Source organism: Carassius gibelio, chromosome B3 (assembly GCF_023724105.1).
Source record: "Carassius gibelio isolate Cgi1373 ecotype wild population from Czech Republic chromosome B3, carGib1.2-hapl.c, whole genome shotgun sequence".
Classification (NCBI taxonomy): domain Eukaryota; kingdom Metazoa; phylum Chordata; class Actinopteri; order Cypriniformes; family Cyprinidae; genus Carassius; species Carassius gibelio.
Genome location: NC_068398.1, coordinates 25,393,914 through 25,415,396, shown reverse-complemented (window position 1 = coordinate 25,415,396; position 21,483 = coordinate 25,393,914). Strand labels below are relative to the sequence as shown.

The window sequence follows — 21,483 nt, the reverse complement described above, 5'->3', positions numbered from 1 at the left end:
CAGTGAGTAAAACTGGCTGTGTCTATAATAGGCTGTTATGGACTACACAGCATTTTATGTTATTAAAAAAAAAATGTTTTATGATTATTATTTTAAATTATTGTCCCTAAAATGTGTTTTCTTTACCAAAACAGTGGCTAAAACCACTATTTTCTGTTTCAAACTTTCACATTGGATCTTTAGGTTATAATAACATTACAAATAAGGATGCAGATGAGAGCCAATAATGATTTTGTCTGAGCTATGAATAAAATATAAAAATTGAAGAATTCATATTTTCACATTTTATTTGTATTATCTTATTTTTTTAAATGATTAGAATAAGTATGTTTTGGGCTAAATTAATTATCTGAGCCCCATATCCTTGTGAGTCGTGAATAATTCTCAACTCAAGAGGACATGAGAGGACTCTCTTTTCGTTATTTTCCCACTTTAGCTAGTTAACAAATCTTTTTTTATTTTTTTATTTTTATGAACCTGCTAATAAAAAAGGGTGGTGGACTGAGTCATTTCTGGCTGAATTGAACAGGCGATGGAAGCAGTGGCCTTGAGTTTGGTGTGTAATGCAGTATTCAGCTGAAGCATTATGCAAACCTTAAGATTCATCCTCGGCTTGTGACAGCTGAAGTGGATCTTGTGAAATGTGTGATCGCATCGCGATCACTCTTGAGAAACTTAAAGATAAAGTAGGCAACAGAAGGAAAAATAACCCCAACTTTTTCAGACTACTGCAATTGGCAGTCACGCTGCCCACTGGAAAGAAAACAATGGTCATCAATTCGAAAAAAGAGGAGGCTTTTTCGTGCATTTTTAATGTTGAATATATGTCATATAAACACATGAAATGTAGAACATATAAAAAGTTTTTGTGGTTCGTATGCCAGTGGGTGACTCACCAAGCATAAAAGTGAAACTCTGCCTATGGTATCATGTGTGGTTTAATAGACACATTTTTTTCCAATCTGGACAAGTGCATTTACAGCCCCACTGGAGAGACATTTCCGTGAAGTATATAAATAATTTATCCTTTATCAGAAAAAAAAAAAAAAAGGCATTAAAAGATTGTACTTGCCTGGCTGCGACATAGACTGTAAATTGGTTAACCGTGGACAAAGCAGAAACCCCAGTCATAAGTCTGTCTAAAAGAAGCAGGAGGCCCAATTTCTTCTTTATCTGCTTCATCTCTTCAGATGAGGTACTCTACTCTTGAAAGCTAAAATTGCCAAAAATTCACTCTATTCCAAATTTGGAAAATTTGAAGGTAAGATTTGGAATCTTGAATGTCTTTGCTTGTACATGAGGTACTGTAGTTTAGCATTAAGTCTGAACATGTTACTGAAGCTGTCACTGAATATACAGACACGTAACATAATTAAATGTGCTGTGGCCAGTATTATTTTAGACTACTGCACACAAAATATTCATACTACCAGACAGATATTACTGAAATCTGTCTCCTCCCAGACATCACACATGTCTGCGACAGCCCTATAGGTCTGTAAACACCAAAATGGGGTTTTAGTTTTTAAAACACACTGTTTTAGCCAATCAGATAAGAAGCCAATCAGAAAAGTCTGAAATTGAATTATTTTGCCTTGTTTAAAGGTGACTTCAGACTGGTTGCCAAGTCTTTAAAGAAAAGGTGTGATGTTGAAGTTAGAAAAATCACCTTTCAAGATCTACTTCACCTAAAAAGAAAGATTCTCTCATTTGTCACTCTCAATCCGTATTATTTATTTCTTTCTAAATGTTGAAACTTCAAAAAAGAGAAATGTATCACCATAAAAATAGGTCTTTATGACTCATGCTGTGTATTCAAGTCTTCTCCTTCTAATTCATCTGATAGCTTTACGTGAGTGGCACAACAGGTTTGACATCAACGATGCAAACATCTGCTTCTTGTGTGTCCCAGTTAATCATGCCACAATATAAATATGTGCATATTCAAATCGAGAGCAACAGCAGAGAAAAAGTTTTTCAGTAAATAATGACTGTAGAGCTATTCTCTAGTTTCTTACACTGCTTTTTTACACTTCTTTTGATAGCACATGGTTTGTCATTCATTATCAATCACACCCACAATTTTCTTTAGTGGCTGAAATAAAGAAAGCACAGAAATAGAGCAGCATGAAAGCGAGCAAATGGTGACAATTTTCATTTTGGGGTGAATGAACCCTTTAATATAAGAATGATTGCTGTTATACTACCACTACAAGCCTCGCAGAAGCAATCATTTCAGGATGAGAGCTTTCTGTTTCTTCTCGGGCACACAGTTTCTCTTTTCTCTGTGTGTTATGTTGGTCCATTTACAGTGAGAATCTGGGAACAACAAGAGAATGCTTTCAATTGTCACATGTCTTCCTGACAGTGCTAGACAGCTTTAAGCAGTCTCTGTGGGCTATTTATCTGTGAATGCAGGAGGACAACTGAAGGATGCTTAGAGACTTTGAGACGCTAACCTCTCCTAAAATCAGTTCAGTAAGGTCCCACAGCATTCCTGCCTGGACTCAGATGGTTTGTGCTGGCTTTGTATAATTTATGGCTTTGTACAAAGATGATAAATAAGACATTTGAACATACGATTTTTATTATTTACTTATGCAGTGATTCAATAAATGATCATTCCTGCTGTCTACAAATTCATGGCCAAATGTTTTGACAGTGACATAAATTTTGAGTTTTCAGCTTAATCTATTGTGGTGTTCATTCACATGGCTTTTAGATTATTTTGTAGAGTGATCTGATGCATTTTAAATAATTACTAAAAGCTTAATTGGCCAAAAAAAAAAAAAAAAAAAACGAATTTCATTGATTTATGATCCTGACAAAATGACCAGCTAACATTAATTGACTAATCATATCAGCAGCACATGTGAAAGTGTGAATGAGTACTAGTCAGGTTAATATAGTCAGGTCATACTTAATTGACTGTAAGAGCAGACTGATTGTTATAAAAGGAGGGAAGAAGGGTAAAAATCATTGTGTTCTTGTTAGCAATGGTTACCTCCAAAGAAACACTTGCAGCAAGATGGCCTCACATGCAAGTAAATAGATGCAAAGAATATTACACCTGAAAGAACCATTTACCAGATCATCAAGAACTTCAAGGGGAGTGGTTTGACTGCAGTGAAGAAGTTTTCAGGACGTCCCAGAGTGTCCAGCGTGTGCTAGGACGTCTCCTCCTGAGGAGTTAGCTACAGCATCGTGTCTCCAGCAGTGCAGAGCTTGCTCAGGAACAACAACAGGTTGGTTTGAGAGCATCTGCATGCACAGTGAGGCCAAGACTTTCGGACAACGGCCTGGTGTCAAAGAAGCCACTTCTCTCAAAGAAAAAGTGAGGGACGGACTGAAATTCTGCAGGAAGTACAAGGATTAGACATCAGAAGACTGGTGCTGGTGCAAAGAAGTTGTTTCTCTGATGAAGCTCCCTTCCAACTGTTTGGGACATCTGGAAAATCGATTGTTCGGAGAAGAAAAGGTGAACACTACCATTAGTCCTGTGACGTGCCAAAAGTGAAGTATCCGAAGAACATCCATGTGTGAGGTTGCTGTTCAACCAAGGGAGTGGGCTCGCTCATAATTCTGCCCCAAAACACTGCCATGAATAAAGAATGATATCAAAACATCCTGCAAGAGTGAATCCTTCCAAAGATCCATTAACAATTTCCTGATGATCCGAGCATTCTCCAGCACGATGGAGCACCATGTCACAAAGCAAGAGTGATAAAGAAGTGGCTCGAAGATAATTACATTTAGTATTTTGGATCCTTGGCCAGGCAACTCCCCAGATCTCATTCCCACAGAGAAGCTGTGGTTAGTCCTCAAAAGGTGACTGTGCAAGCAGAAGCCCACAAATTGTGATAAACTCAGAGAATTAATAAGGCAAAAATGGATCGCCATCAGTCAGGATTTGGCCCAGAAGCTAATATTCAGCATGCCAGAGCAAATTCCAGAGGTTACGAAGAACAAAGGTCAACACTGTCAATATTGAATATATGTAATATTGATTTATTTTTGCCAATAAAGCCTTTAAAACTTATCATATACTTATCGTTGTTTACCATATACCATAGAAACATGTAGAAAAAAATAATCTACAAATACCTAAGCATCAAACTTTGCAAAACACAAACTTTATGTCACTGCCAAAAGTTTTTTTCATCCAGAAAACGGGTTTTTGTTGGAAAGTCAAAAGTATTGGTTTATACTAAAACAAGAAAATATATAAAATTAAATTGGGTCTTTTTGTACTGTATCTGAGTGCTATCTAATTTAAACATGGAGGAGAACATACATACAAATTTAACACGCTACTAAATTAATTGCAATAAGCAATGTCGCACTTGCATTCATGCTTATATTCAGATCAATAAGAACAGAACATAAATTTGGACTTTTATGCTTACCAAGGCTGTATTTATTTGAACAAACTACAGTAAAACTGTTAAATGTTGGAATATTGTAAAATAAATTTAAATAAGCATTTCCTAGTTTAATCTATATTTCAAAATATATATATTAACAAAAATATAAAAGAAGTCAAAGTCATTTTTACGGACTTTTAAATTAAATGTTCCCTCCTGGTGGAATGACCTCCCCAACTCAATCCGAGCAGCTGAGTCCTTAGCCATCTTCAAGAATCAGCTTAAAACACATCTCTTCCATCTTTATTTGACTCTCTAACTTTAAAGAGCCAGTAAGATGAAAATTCTAAGCTTCCTATCACTGTTTATAAGTCCTGTACATTAGGTTTAAATCCATCCAAGGTTAAAAAACATTGTCATTTTTTTCAAAATATCATTTTAAAATTACCTCAATTCTCAGAGATCCCCAAACGGTTCGCGTGAAGCTGTTCAAAAGATTCAGTTTCCTTAAACCCCACCTTTCGGTAGCATACTGTGTTCTGATTGGTCAACTAACATAGTCAGGTTTGATTGGTTGTTCCGCACACAACTTCAAGGTAAACAATGCGTTAGCATCTGTTTGGGGTGAATTGTCTTATTCCTCTTACCACGAAGCAAACAGTAAAATAAAAAAACTTGAACAGTCTCGCTGCTTTTTCTTCTGTGTGTGCGTATTCAAGCCGCGTGCTTCAGTTTGATTCTGAATAGCGCGTTCAGCGCGGGGGCGTGGCCATGAAGGAGACGTGAAAAACAGACATCGCGTTGTTTTCATATGGATTACTTTATCACAGAATATCTGTTTTCGGCAGCACTTGTTTAGTTTTGAAGTAGACATGTCAAGCTTTCTATAGATATGTCTCTCATGTCTCTTCGTTGAGTATTCACGGAGTTACACTTCCTTTTTGTAAATGAAGATCAGCGCAGACAGTGTAGGGAGAAAACAAACACATTACTTCATAATCATACTTCGCATTGTGATTCGGAGATGCTTGTTGGTCTAAATAAAGTTGGTAATGAACCCTCTTTTATGGCCAAACACTTTGAAAATCCCGCCTTGTACTCACCGAGATTAGAAAAGCAGTCATCAGTGAAATGTTGTGAACACAACAAGGATTTGTTGTACTGCTCTGCTATTGTGGTAAAAATGAATTTTAGCCATTGGTTCTTCTGATCTTCAATCTTTGGCAGTGAAAATAAAACAAACTTGCCTTTACAATTAAAAACACACTGTCTCCTCGACCTGATGCTATCACACCAACCAGAGCGTCTGTGTGTGTGTGTGTGGGAGGGGGGGGGGGGGGGCAGGTTAGAGTTCAGTTTCTCCCAAGACGGTAGGCGGAGATTATTATGCAAAGTGCTCCTAGTGACATACATAGAGATGGGCAAAAGATTTGAAATCTATAACGACTCGTTTCAGCGATTCAGAGTCGACTCCTTACTTTAGAAGCCAATAACTTTATAAATCGTGTACTTTTTGGTTTAATCACATTGTTTACATTGAGATCTGTGTGTGGAAAAAAAAATCTAATTACCTTTCTAATCTTTTTGTATTCTATTTTCTTTTCATTTACTATGCAATGTTTGTGTGTGTGTGTGTGCTTTGATTGCTTCCACTGTCTTCATCTGTAAGTGGCTTTGGATAAAAGCATCTGCTAAATGACTAAATGTAAATGTAAATGTAAAATGTATTTCTGTAATAAAAATCTGAATTTTTAGCAATCTTTACTCCACTCCTGTCTTCAGTGTCACATGATCCTCCAATAATTAATCTAATATGCTGATTTGCTGCTTAAGAAATATTACAACCTAACGTTTAAAAAAACAGTCATTATTATAATTACCAGTGCTGGGGGTTTTTTAACACTGTGGGAAAAATAAAAACAAATATGGAGAAAACTAAACTTCACAGCCAGCTGAGTAAACAGTTTTGAGCCTATCTAAACTTCAGCATACCCATTTTAATTGCCTAAAAGAGGTGTTTAGCGAACAAGGAGTTAGCTGTTAAAATTTACAGCTTACTGCTGTCTTGAGTTCCAATTCTGAAAAGGCCAACTACAGGACAAAATTATAACTGCCATTAAATTGTCACAGTGGAGGTCAACGAGTGTGTTGAAAGTGTTAAACACATCTGTGGTTTAAGCACCAGTCTAATGAAAACCAAATTACCAACCTCAGCGGTTCAAACACGTGAGACTCTGCCAGGGAGCAACTTCATACTTGCAAACCACAAGAAGTTTAGAAATCTGACATTCTTTTGAGAGTTTCTGCCATGAAACAAGCGGACTTCGTTAACTCAATAACTGAAATGATGAGGATACGTCTGTTCCTGTCATAAAGTTCAAGACAGTGAACTCTGATTAAAATTGACTCTGAACGGCCAAGTGAGTGTAGAGTGAAGGATGAGATTCTATATTCGTTTTGCCTTTTCTTCTCTCTGCATGACACAAACAATATATTAAGAGCTGAAGAGCAAGAGCAAAACTAGTCTAGCCGAGTAAAAACAGAAATGCACATGTAGAGCTATTTGTGATGACAGTGATGAATGGCTTAGGCACCTTCAAAACAACACACAAGTTCTAGGGCCCTGAAACACTTCAAACGCCTGCGCTCTCCCAAAATGCTTAAACTTACAGGGAAGGGAATTGCAAAATACAGAGAGCGACTCCGAGAGGATCGGAGAGCATGCTGTGAATCCATCTGGCTCATGTGAACGCTCCTGCTGATTGCTTTCGCAGGCGGAATGCAATAGGAATCAAATCTTCTAATACAGTATGTAGGTCAGCTTGTTGCAAAGTCCTCAAACTGATCCGTGGAATCACCGCCGCCTCTTAGTTGTGGGAGAACCTGATAGTAAGCCCTGAAAATTGAATCCCAGCCCTCTCTGCACTCAGACATTCTCCCCGGCTCAACGCGGGCCTGTGGGGTTGGGCTGAGAGGAGGAAGCAATCCTCAAAAGGTGGTCAGGGTTAGATTAGCTCCTCTCCGATCACACGGCTCAGTCGCTCTGTGAGAAAATGATCCTCCCCCTCAAATCCATAGTTAAGACACACTCCACCCGTGATGTTGTTGTACGGTCGCCCAGTCGCTACGCATCATGGGTGCCATGGAAACTGAGATGACAGGGGGAGGGGTTTGGCATGGACGATCACTCAAAGCTGCGCTCATCAATTAAAGAAAGACTTTGGGAAGACGTACTTTCACTTTCACAAGTATAACCCTTTCAACTTTTCAACAAATGGACACAGTTTAACTTTCATTAAATGTTAACTGACAAATTCATAAGATCAAATTAAATATTGCATGAACTGTTTTAGTTTGCATTAATTTTATATGAGGCAATTTGGTCAAGCATTTTAAATATGCCTGAGCCATACATTTGGTCTAAATACAGTTTAACATTTTGTCATCCTCCACTAATAAAAATCTGATAATATTTTATTTTCTTTATAAAGTTTTAAAATATTATTTTTTAGTTAATCAAATTATAGTTTAAAATTATTTCCAATATATTACTATATATTAAGTTACAAATATAAATACACATTTTTGGTTTATAATTACTGACATCTAAGTTCAGTAAATTAAAATAAATATTTTTTTAACAGCTGAAAGTGAATGAATGAGCTTGACAATTATAGTCAATATTAGCTATAAATAAACACACAAATAAATAAATAAAATAAACAAATTAATAAATATAGTTAACCCAGTACACCACATTAGTGGAAAGTGTGTTTATGTTCCAGAAATTTAAAGATTTTTTTCTTATAATAATTGAAAATGAATGGCTCACCTTGACAAATATGGTCAACATTATGTCATGATAATCGTCCTTTAATGCTTAAAAAAAGGAAAAACATTTAGTTTAAAATGTCAAAATCATAAGATAATTGAAAATGAATGGTTTAAAATGAATAGCTTCCTTTGATGTCTTTTAAATGAATAAATAAATAAAAAATATGGGCAACCCAAATGTATTTCATCTGTGCAAAGTGTCGTCTGTTTAAGCATTTGCTTTTGTCCAGTCTGTTCGTTTTAAGATGTGTCTTCTGTTCTTCATCTTTATGAAAGAGCCTGTTTATGGCCATAATAGTATTTACACAGGTTGCCCACTATTACCCCATTGTTTATTTACCCCATAATAATCTGTGTGTGTGTGAGTGTGTGTGCATGTATGTTTACTCAGGAGGCAGTCCTTTCAAAGGCCATGGGTGCTATGCAAGTTCATGTGTGTGTGTGTGTGTGTGTGTGTGTTTGTACTGTGGATCTATGCTAGAGTGCATGGACAAATACATAACGTAACTTTCTCTGTGTGCTTTCAGAAGTGGGATGCTTCACGCTTTTGTGGGACGCAAATGAATGAGTAACCATGTGTGCCATTTGGACAGATTGTGCAGTGTGTTATAGTTCATATTTGTGTATGAGTGCATGGATGTCTACAGATACTGGTTGGAGACTAATTGTGACAGTAGCGTAAAATCACTTCAGTCACTATGTGTGTACTGCTCTCACATGACAGCTGGTCTGAGAATGCCAAGCAAGCAAGAGTACAGAAATGCCTTTCACATCAACTTGCCAAGCTTTCATAATGAAAATTGTGCTTGATCTTGCCTAAAACTAGTCTAAGATCAGAGACTTTCAACTTCAGCCCAGTGACACTGTATGAAAACACACAGCATCTGTATTATTCATTATATTTCTGCTCCTCTATTTTTAGAACAACTAGAGCTAGGTTTTTTTATGGCTGACATATGTATGCCTAATCTAGATCCCAACCTCAACCTAACCTCAACCTTGTTTCAAAAATAAACCCAACCAAATCCTCAACTTAACCCCAGTCTAACTCAATGCCTCAAAATTCAACTGAGTTAGAAAAGGCTTCTGCAAGGATTCAGAAGAAGTGTTCACTTCCTGCAACCAGCTACATTTTTTAAAGTTATTTTTATGGGCCTTAATGCCTTTTATTAGAATAGGACAGTAGAGAGATGACAGGAAAGCATTGGGTGGAGGAATCCTTGAGACAGGAATCAAACACAAAGTTGCACTGTAAGTCGATGCACTGACCATGAGGCTGTCAGCACCAATGGCTACATTTTATTTCTAAACACTCTGGAAAAGCAAAACAAAACTCTTAAATGTCTCATGAAATTAGGGGCGAAACAATTAGTCGACATAATCAACAACGTCAACAATAAAAAATTGTCAACAAATATTCTTGTTGATGTCATTTGATCTCATCACCTAATGTAAGAGCATACAATAATGCGGTTTGACCAGTGTGGCACTGTAGCGTAAGACTTTTATTGGAATCGGTTCAAAGTAATTAGAAGACACGACACATTAGAGCAAATGCAGCCGAACCCAGTGTTGCCAAGTCTGCAGTTTTCTACTTTAACACTGTTGCTGCAGGTTATTTTTCATGTCCACAGGTTTGAACGATCCCAATTACATGATATTTAGCCCATGGAATTGAAATTTTCCAGGCTCCATCCCCCGCCACATTGAACGTGATTTTTCAACAAAACTAGGCGCTCGAAACAGGCTAGCTTTGAGAAGCAATTTGGCGGGTTTTGTTGTGAAAACCTGCCAATCCTGGCCGAACCTGAAGCTGCTGATGTGTTTGGATGAACATGTAAATATATGCTGCGCTCTTTTCTCTTAATAATGCAATAAACAAAAACAACCAAAAACTGGTGAGAAAGCAGCAGTTAAGAACGTATGAAAAGCCAGAGTCAGTGTCACTTTCATTTAGAATTAAAACCTGATTTTCTGTTACAAAGCAGTTATCCAGTGTGGAGCTAGCTAATGATCAAATCTTTTTAAAATGATTGTTTGCTTTGCAGAGATCAAAGCTTGATCTAGCTCTGGACAGTTTTGATTATCATACCCCTATAAGGTATTTTAAATGAGATTATGTTTATAAAAAAAAACAAAAAAAAAAAAAAACGTACCACTTACCTTTGTTTTTTTTTGTTATATATATATATATATATATATATATATATATATATATATATATATATATTCGATGTGACTTACAAAAGAAGTCATTCAGTTATTTTTTTCATGTGTGACCCTGGACCACAAAACCAGTCATAAGGGTAAATTTTTTTCAAATTGAGATTTAAACATCATCTGAATTAAGAAGCTTTCCATTGATGTATGATTTTTTAAAATCAGACAATAATTGGCTGAGATACAATATAACTATTAGTAGTAGTTAAAATAAATCTGACCACTTATAACATAATGGACATAAAATGTGATGACAAAAGTAATAAAATTACATGAACTGAAATAAAAATAAAAAACTAGAATAAATAAATAAATAAAAATAAACTGAATAAAGAATTAAAATAAGCAATTACTACAATACAATAAAATAAAAACAAATAACTAAAAATACTCTACTAATAAAATCTAAATAAAAATCAGCTGATATTTCATTTTTGAAAGAAAAGAAAATATAAATAAATAAAAATAAAATACAATTAAGAGCTTGTTTTGCTTGCAGATTTAACAGTGTGTACACTCTTACAAATAAAGGTACTTTAAAAGGTTCTTTACAGCGATATCATAGAAGAACCATTTTTGGTTCCACAAACAACCGTTCAGTCAAAGGTTCTTTAAAGAACCATCTATTTCTTACCTTTTTATTATCTAAAGAATCTTATTTTACCACAAAGAACCTTTTGTGAAACAGAAAGGGTGTACTGTACCCCTGACCTTGAGCCTGCACTGCTTGGCTCTTCTCGCTGGGGGGCCGTTAATTGTGATAAATGGAGATGACACAGGCTGCAGTGTTAGCGCAAGGAGTCAATATCTTTTATGCCAGCGTTCCACGCAAGCATAGCTGGGTAATTAATGAAAGATGTTTGGATGCTGTGCCCCTCCACCTGCCTGCACACTTCATTCAGTAACCCCACAAGAGTGAGAGTATATACAGTAAATGAGTTACATTTCTCAGTTTGCAAAGCCATAAATAGGGGTGTTTTCTATTGCACAAGCATAATGTGGATAAGGGTGAAAGTCTGTGAGAATGCATGGGTATATGACCGTTACTAACACGTAAGCGTTTTTTAACACAGGAAACATGCTCACACAAATAAACACTGCTGAGTATGCTTGGAAGAGAGGATGCTGGACTATATTCCTTTGGGACATACAATGGGGTCCAAAGGACCACATTGAAAATCTGGGATTTAGAATCCAATTTAAATCCACAAATAAACACAAGGTTTATGGATTCTGAATTGTTTAAAACAAAGAAAAGTTATGGTGTAAACTGAAGCCTCAATAAAGAGAACTTCCTGTAAATATTTTTCCAAATTAGCTCTCATGATTTTTGAAGGTCATTGGTGCTTTTGAACTTACTAGCATTTCTGAATTATAAACACTGGTCCATATTTGTAGAGTAAAGTACATTTGATGTTGTGTCAGTGTCAACCATGCATAGGGGATGGGGTGCACCGTCAGCATAAAAGCAATTTTAAAAGGCACTGTACAAACCACAGTATACTGTATGAAAACGTTCTACGTTTCTTGTTCAAAATGCACGGGCAACAGATACCTTAAATACCCCATCTATTTGATGAACACAAAGACTGCTAGATACTCAGTACACTTAGGCTTGACTTACTGTCATGTATACCAGGGACAAATAATATATATATACCTTAATAATTATCTTATTAATATCGGATCTTCTCACTTTCTGCTATAATGATTATTAACTAGTGTGATGCATTAATGCTTACTTTACTTATAATTAAGGCTGTCAATTTAACACATTAATTAAGTGCAATTAATTAAAACAAAAGCAACATGCTAAAATTACCTAATTAATCGTAGGTAATAATAATAATAATAATAATCATTATTATTATTATTATTAATAAAAAATAATTTAGGTTAACAAACCACGTCAAAGGACAGAAATCTAAATTTAAATGAGGAGATTCTTGCAAAAAAAAAAAAGCATGACAGAGTAACAGTATATATATTACTATAACTATAATAAGAAGAAGAATAAAATCAACAAAAATAATAAGCTTTATTTATATTGAGCCTTTTAGTTTTAATTAAGCTCAAAGTGTTTTACATAAATGCATGAACATCAATACATCACACATAAAAGACAAATAAAAAAAACAAAAAAAACATAATACATGAGAAACAATATATCAATGAAATACATACAGCAGAATTTGAACTAAATGCTACAGGGTAAAAATATACATTTTGTAACTATCTTTACTATTTAATTTTACTTGTATAACAATTTGCTATTACTGATGATAACTTTTAAAGTTGCTTCCTGCGAGATTTATTCAGTTCCCATCACTATAATTTAACACTTGTCTTATCAAATACTGATACAGTACGTGCCATAAATAGTGATTCAGTGAATTAATCATTTCATTATTTGACAGAATTGTATAATTTATGTATTATTTTATTTTATAACCAATGAATAATATAATTAACATGAATAAGCATTATTTAAAACCGATTGAGAGCATGTGTGTTAATCATTCTCATTTTAGCATCTTTTATTTCGCACCGTTCTTTGTTGCACAAAGCTAAACTGATGTGTGCTGCGGGCGGTTAGCTTTATTCTTGCCAGTAAAACTGAAAACTGAAACTGAAAACTGAACGAAAGGAAATAAACACGAGGGAAAAGGGAGACAGATTTGATAAAAGGCTTTGCTAATATTGTACTTTTCATGATGAAATCTTGGATTTGACACAGTTAAACAGCTCATATTTATATCTCTTCAAACAGAAATTATATTCACAGAATAGAAAGAACAAAAGAATGCAAAAGCCAAATATGCTTTCAGCAGAGATCTAATTTAGTCTTCTCAAAACAAACGGCTCCCGCTAATTTGCATGTCTAATTTGCTGTGAGAATACATTTCCCTCCAAAAAAAGTAAAAAATAGAAGCAAACGAGAACATCAGTCCCTTTCCTAACATTGCAGCATTTGCAATGAACCAATACAAAGGAAGAAATGCCTTCTGGGAAGCCACTGCAAGCCCCTCTGATGTAAATGTGTTCTGTTTTAAGTGAGACACAAGTTGTGAAAAATGCCGGATGGAAAGGGAAAATCGATTGGAAAGGGATGAATGAGGTTTTGTCTTTTCTTGCAACAGCTGCCAGGTACCAGCTGCTTGTAAAGAGCCACTGACAGGCTAATTGAGTTAATTCACTCATTTCATATAAAAAAGGACGTGGATCTGGGACAAAGTCAGCATAGTGATCACTGACTCAGCGAACAGAATATCTTTCTTACTCATATTAAACCGTGGCAAGCTGCGAGAGAATCCCATCATTCTCTGTAGTACAAAACAACATGTGTTGCATGGGCACAGAATGTCATGCCCATCTAAAATGAGGAGGCAAATGAGTGTGTCAGAAAACACCCATTCACATTTAAACATGTCAGTGAAACTTGTAAGTGTGGGGGTTGCCAAGTCACAGTGAAAATGCGTGGCTGGATCAGATGCAATTTTGACTGTGATACAGAAAATAATATGGATTAATATTAGAAACAGTCAGTTTCCACATCATACTACTGTGACATTTTTGCCTTTGTACTTAACGTATGAACTAATTCGATGAAGTGTTTCATTATTACTAATGGGAAATCAAGGACGGAACAATATGTTCAAATAATGAAGTCCTCCAGAAGTGGCAACGATACCCTGGATCTTATCGTATTTCTAAACTATCATCTTCATGCATCAGCTAATATTTCATTTTAAAATGTCCAACGATTCTCCAAATTTTTTTCTGCATTCCAGACTGTCATTAAAAAAGGTTTGGAATTTTTAAAGGGCCAAAGGACTTTTGAAATTAATGCAAGTTTCATTATCCAAAGTTTGTAATTGTTCACATGTTCTAATTTGACCTTTTTCAGAGATTGTGAAGACACATTTCCACAAATATTACATCGTAATAAATTATATATATATATATATATATAATAAATTAAATTATATATATATTTAAGTTTACCTAACTATGAAGACTTCTGAGAACCCTGGAAATCTGAAAAGGGTTTGTGATTTTGTCACTTTGCACAGTATTTGACTTTACAAGTAAGGACATTGTAGGGAATAAGGCAACATTTAGGGTACTTGAGATCTGATGTATTTCTGTAGGTTACCGGTCCATTCTTTTTAAGGATTCCTAGATTGCCAGCTTCAGCTCAGGTTCATCTAAACTCCTCATTTGCTTTAAACACAGGCATTTTAAGTGACTCATGCTAAATCTATACCGCAATCTCATCTCTTACAGAGAACTTGCCATTCAGCCTTTAACAAAAGTGCACTTCCTGTTCCCTCATCAAAAGCCCATCTCTGAAATCATGCACCGACCCTTTCATCAGAGTATGTTCACTATAGTGTAATACAGCTTTTGTGCAAGCCTTGGCACTCTTTACACACACATTCATTCTCACTTTTTCGATTGCCAGCTATCTCCACTTCAGGTAGACCGGCTGTGCTCCATGCCTACACTAATTAGGTGAGTTTAAAGAACAAATGCATTTGGTGTGAGCCGTCCAGCTTTTAAAATGCCCAAAAGCTTCCAACAATTCCCTAATTACCTTATTAGGTAAAGCCCAATATTAATTTAAGTGATTTATGATAACCCATAAATTTTCTTTGACAGTCTGGAGGTGATAAAACCAAGTCTTTAAGTGAGGTTGTTATGCCAGCGTGCAACATTAAATCTGTTATGTCTTTCTTGAAGAAAGAAGCTACTCTGAAGTCATTCTTTTCCTAATGTTAAACTATTTAAACCAGTATTTAACAAACCTGATAAAAAATCTGAATCCTTTCCATTAACCAGTTCATTTGAACCAGTTCATTCAGCTCATAATTTCGTGTGTCCCACTTTAGTGTACTGCAGTCAAGATTCACCTTCTACAAAACATAAAACCTTTTAGAATGCAAATATAACTTGCAATAAAAATAAACAAAAAAGTCTCCTTTCATCCAAAATTAATTGTTTAAAATAATTATTTATGCCGATATCAATTTGTATATGTGGATTGATTTTTTAATAATAATGCCCTTGCTTCACTCACTTTCAAGCATGTGTAGGTTATTGTCTCATTGTGAACTAGACATATCTGTATGATCCATTCAAACCAAGAAAAAAGAAAAAATAAATAATAATAAAAAAAAAAAAAATATATATATATATATATATATATATATATATATATATATATATATATATATATATAATTAAATTAAAAATATAAATACAAACACTCACTCAGTCCAATTCATGAATTAATTTGAGAATCCATTAAATTAGTTTGTTAACAAGATTTGACTCAAGAGAAAAACTTATGAATACTGTATATAGATCATTAAGCGTTACACTTTTTATCACATATATTTGTGTGTGTGTGTGTGTGTGTGTGTGTGTAATTTGTAGTGCTTTCTTTCCTTAAAAAGGAACTGAACATGTAAGGTTCAATACAAAATTGATCTTGATTTAACCCATTACTAGTTGTAGTATTAGAAGCATTTACTAAATTCTGCATAGATTCTGCAATAGTAGTATTTCTGTTTTATCAATTTAAACAAAGCAGAACCAAAATGTTTCCAAGTACCCTCTGGAACCCCCCGGGACTTGGTTGGGTATTACTGATTTAAACTGTGCCCTGTTCTGGTAATGAGAAAATGACAGAATAGCATTAATGCAGTTTCCGATGATGAAAGCTATGTGAACAATTGCGTCTAATCTCTGTTTTCATAACGTTAATTTCATACCTCCCCTAATTCTCTCCCACAACACCCAGAGCGGAGAACCAAGCAATATTTAAACAACCAATTCAAGACCGGTATGATCTGAAGCTATTAAATTCTGAGTGACAGAGGAGGGTAAGGTCGCATATAAAAACCATCCCTAAATGGCAACGAGCTGGAAAACTCGAGATCCTGCGATTCTCGGCAGCAAGCTCGTTTTCGGACTTTGAGAACTGCAGAGGGGATTTGGAAGCATACATTCAGAAAAGGAACTCCCAAAAATGGCTTAACGTTATTATCATGAGCTACATTTCCAGGAGATGCAGCAGAGGAGCAATCACTGAAAGAGCTCCTAAAAGAGAGACAGCGCTGACACAAAATACCCAGCAGGGCTTTAGCACTAAATAAGCCACCATTTACATTTCAGTATATATAAAAAAAAACAATAATCGTCTTGACTGCTTATGAGAATGTGAGCCTGTCATCAAAAAGAACAATGTGGCCCAACGCAAAGTCCAATTCTAAGCACGTTAGAGGTTGTTGGCTGCTCTGGGAATCCTTATCTGTGTTTATACTCAGTACATGTTCGATTAGTCATGCAAAGACACTGCGGTGCATGAACCATGCTAAATCATAGACACAATATTGACCTCTGGGATATTAAAACTACAAAAATAATGGGCTGTACCTGCCGTTGCTAAGACACAGTGAGTGCTGAATGCATTTGGATGAGTCTGAAACCCCTAAACCTCAACAGTACCCACGAAAAGGTTGTTCCGGCTCCACAGACTCAACTTTTCCCAAAAAACTGCGAGCATGGCTTGATAAACAGGCTTCCTTCTTCAAAACAGAACATGAGACAAGCACACCATTCCATATAGTGTGAAAGAATCCAAACAGCCACAACTGCTAAAATGAATCAAGGCAGCAAATTTATAAGCAAACCAAACTGCGACAAATAGCACAAAATATACTGCGGCCCTACTGACATTTAAATTGTGACATCTTGAGGAGAAACACATGCATCTGAAATGTTGTTTGTCTTTATCTAAAAGCTTCAGCTCGAAGCTGTTGGGTCTGTGGAGCGCGAGAAGCTTTTCCGCTCCTTACGTCTCTGTGATGAGTTAATTAGACCTGTGTGCTTCTTGAACTGCACTGGGTCGACTGTAATTTGACAAAAGCTTCCATGCTTAACCAGGCCGAAGGAGTCGTGTGTACAGGTGAAATGATTCTTCCTGTGGGGTGCTATGAACACACAAACAAACACGTGTCCTGTGGGGCGAATGACCTCAAAGACTCTCGTTTCTTGCAGGATGGGTTGTAAAGGATGCCTTCTGAGCTCCCGTCAGGTGTGCCAAGGTGTAAATGAAGGGCAAACAATTGACTTGTAAACAACCGGCGGCATTATGATGGAAATATGCGATCAAAAGAGCTAGAGGGAGGAGAACGAAATGATAACGATGTCATTCACGGCTAAAGAGGGCAAGATTACACATTCATAAGCCTTTTATTTCTCACAGATGGCTCGGTTTTCTTCTGGCCTCGATTTTATCGCAATCATCAGCAAAACCAGTCAATCATCTCGGATCTGACCTTTTGACCTCTGTAGCTGCCAGGGAAAAAAAGTTAGTCAGCCTTCAAATGCCAGGAATGAAATGTGGGTATTGCATTTTTGGAATATAAAATTTCCTCTGAGATCACAGCAACCACGCCGATGTGCTGAGGCAGTGAAAAAGAGACAAATATAAGTCGATTAGCAGTTGTACGGAATCCTAATTGCTTCTTTGCACCCCGGCCAGCCACTTGGGACATTTCATAACACTGGCAAAAGCTGCAAAGCCAAAATCACGGGGCCCTGTCTTCACTCGCTAAGTGTTTCAAAACTCAGATACAACCAATCGTCACTCAAATCATTTTTCTGGGAAAAATATTACGCCGCAGCACTGAAAGTGATAAAACATATTATTGGTAGCTGAAAGCTTGTATGTTTTGACTGTCAGAGTTTCAGCACATTACTTCAGAATGGTGCCAAACTGGGCCACGGTCCAGAGTGAAGACTAATAAACTTGCTGCATCCTTTATAAGGCTAAAAATAAATGCTCTTTTCTTCTTCACCTTTCAGTGATGTCATTTTATATTATTGAGAATCTATGATATGCTTGTGATGCAGTGCCAAGCTTCTATTATAAGCTAGAATTGACATTCTTTTAAAATGTCTTGCGGCTCAGCTCAGCTGAGGACTGGCAGGGGATCGTGTCCTGTCCCTGCTTGTATTTACTGTCTACAGAATTCAATAGTACACCCACACACTGCTGACTCACATTGGCAATGATCTCCCCCATCGAAGGATAGTCATTAATTACCGCCACTGCTTCCCTTAAAATCTCAGTGTCAAATGATAGTTTAATGACGAGTCTTATTCTACTATATTTAAACAAGACAAATAAAAAAAAGAACAAAAATTAGGATAGAAGGGATTAGAAAAGCCTTTTTAAATCCAACATCAATTTAAGACTTTTTAAATCCAACATCAATATTAATAATAATAAGATAACAAATACAACTAGTGTGCAAAAAATTGAATGGCAAAAATCACATTTTTTATGACCATATTATGTCAGTTACACTAAAAATACCAATCTTATTGAGTCATTAACATTTATTTGATATTGTTCTGCATTCACACTTAACACTAGTGATACAATGGAAAGCCACACAATGTACTTTTATAGCAACTGTCACTAGTACCAACAGACTGACAAGAGCACAGTGTTACCCACACAAACATAATATGTTAACACACACAATGCTAAAATATTGCTTCAAATATGACTAAAGCAACACTCCGAATGCACATAAGAAGAATCTAATCTTTTAAATGACATCTTAGCAGCTGTCATTGTGTGGGTTTGTAGGATTATGGGAAAGCCTCATCTCTAGGGAGAATATTTTGATTTTTGCATCAATTTGCCGTACACGTATGTGTATTGCCTTTTTATAAGGTAAGTCGCAGTATTTATACGTTGTAGTTTAAACAGTGTTACAACAAAATCGCATGTGTTGACTTCTACAATTTTACACCGTAGCCTATGAAGGTAATTTACAGTTAACCAATTAAAAGGTTTTCATCGCATTGTAGTATGTTAACTGTTAAAATCACCCACATTTGACAGTTAAGCTACTATGCGCTTTCATGGGCTGATGTTCGTACCTGTGGATGGAGAATGCGTTTCATTGCTCCAGTGTTTTTTCTGCAGAAACCTTCAAACAAGCACAGCGCTCTTTGCTCCAGATGCAGCTGTCCGGATGCTCTGCTCCGGGGTGACAGACCTCTGTTTGAAAAACAACAGATATGCACCCAAAGGATGGTCAGGGCAGCGCTCACAACTGCAAATAAACGGGTGAATTCTGCGCGTATTTGAACCACTGTCTCATTTTCACCCAGTCCCAGGTGAGTTATTAATAACACAGGAGGATATATCCTTATTATTTAGTGATTCAAATGGACGCTTAATCCTCGGTAAATAATCTTCTGTCAGGTTTGAGTTCTTAAGGTCTTCGGAGGCAGGTGTTTACTCAGACACGGTCCAAGTCACGCGCAACACTCAGTCCAGTCAGTGTTCCCTGGTTGATATTATATTAGATATGAGAAGCGTTTCGAACTGCTCCCCTGCGACTGGAACTCAACTTTCCTGAGAGAACTGTCACTAATTGTTCTGTTTCTTCTCCAAAACGATTCGTTCCTTGTAAACACGGCGGATCCTCTTCACGTTGCTTCCTCACACAGAGAGTGACCCTCTGTTTGCGTCCCATCGGTCAACAGCAATGCGTTCACATGAAGCCCCTACATGACAGCGAGGAGGCGTTACTGCGCGCAGATAAGAGAAATCGGCGTTCGGATTTTGCGCGCGTGCGGATAAATGTTGTCCTGTGAGAGGAATGTGACGACAATTGTAAGAAGTCTTGCTGACTGTGAGAGGAATGTGACGACAATAGTAAGAAGTCTTGCTGACGCGCGAGCGGAGCTCACCGCTGCAAACTAACCCGTGCCGTTCCCACGCGGGCTGCGCGTCTTCATCCTATCCAACCAGTTCATTCTCTCGCGTGCGCACAGCAGCAGGCTCAACGTGGAGCTTTCATAATGAGTCAATTCCATTCCAAAGTGAGCATCACTATACCCTGCTCACTCTTAAGGGGGTTAACACTTGAAGTGGGTTCTCTGGACGCTCTGAACAACATCTCGTTACCGTCGTCGTTTGAGTCAAATGCAGACAATATTGTGTAGCCTGTCGTGTGTCGCTTAAATAAGTTAAAAACAAAGAAACCATTATGTAAGAAATATATATATATATATATATATATATATATATATATATATATATATATATATATATATATATATATATATATATATATTTATATATATATATATTCCCACGTACCCCCTAGCTCACGAGGACCCACCAAGAAGGATCACGTGAAAGGGCAAAATTACATTAGAGAGCAAAAACATTCGTTTTAAAGGCATATTTGGACTTAATCTGATCTAATGGTGCTGAACCAGCAAAATATCAGATTGGGTTGCGTGAGACGCAGATTATAAGACCTAAAAAAATAACCTACAAAATAAAATTTCTTCATACCACCCCGAAAATGAATTTAATTCGCACACTGATTAAAATCAAATCATCACATAGGCGCCTGCTTATGGGGTTACATAATACCTCATTCTACGCTTTGATCGAATGGTGTGTTTTGTGTGTGTGTGTGTGTGTTTGATTTTTTCAAGCAAAAATTAAAATCTTTGATATGCTGTTTCATATGCTCTTTTTTATTAGCCTACTTTGGAATGAAGGCTGACAATTGATGTGATCATTTGTTTCTCGTTCATATAAGGTAGGTGTATTAAGAAAGTGTGGAGAGGAGAGTTATTGAATGCATGTTTTGTCTCACAGTTGTGCGTGCGTCATTCTAAACGGACGCGATGTTGTCGCGTGGCTTCAGTGGATGCTTCTGCTGCCCGCGCTTCTCATTACACAGAGTCTGTCAGATCTTGGTTCCAAAGCAAAATGTCATCTCATCTTTCCAAAGAATTGAAAGTGCTTTATATCTTTTTCCTAAGTTAAACAGCAACCATGGTACTCTTCGTTTTCATTTCAGCTCCATTCATTCATTCATTCATTCATTCATTCATTGAGAGTGCATAGCCAAGAATAAATTCTTGTCACAGGATTTGATCTTAGCTCAAATCAATGAATAAATCCATTAATAGCATATTCCATCCATTTATAATATTAACAAATGAATCCATT

At 36.4% G+C, this 21,483-nt stretch overlaps 1 protein-coding gene across 1 annotated transcript in view; it reads right to left on the bottom strand.

Moving 5' to 3' along the window:
- Nucleotides 1-20,236, bottom strand: part of LOC127952688 (corticotropin-releasing factor receptor 1-like) — a 110,970-nt gene extending 90,734 nt beyond the window's left edge. The window contains exon 1 of the mRNA XM_052551355.1: nucleotides 19,383-20,236. Within this exon, the coding sequence (XP_052407315.1) occupies nucleotides 19,383-19,406 (24 nt within the window). The 5' untranslated portion in view covers nucleotides 19,407-20,236. The remainder of the gene's footprint in view (nucleotides 1-19,382) is intronic.
- Between the last annotated feature and the right edge of the window lie 1,247 nt (nucleotides 20,237-21,483).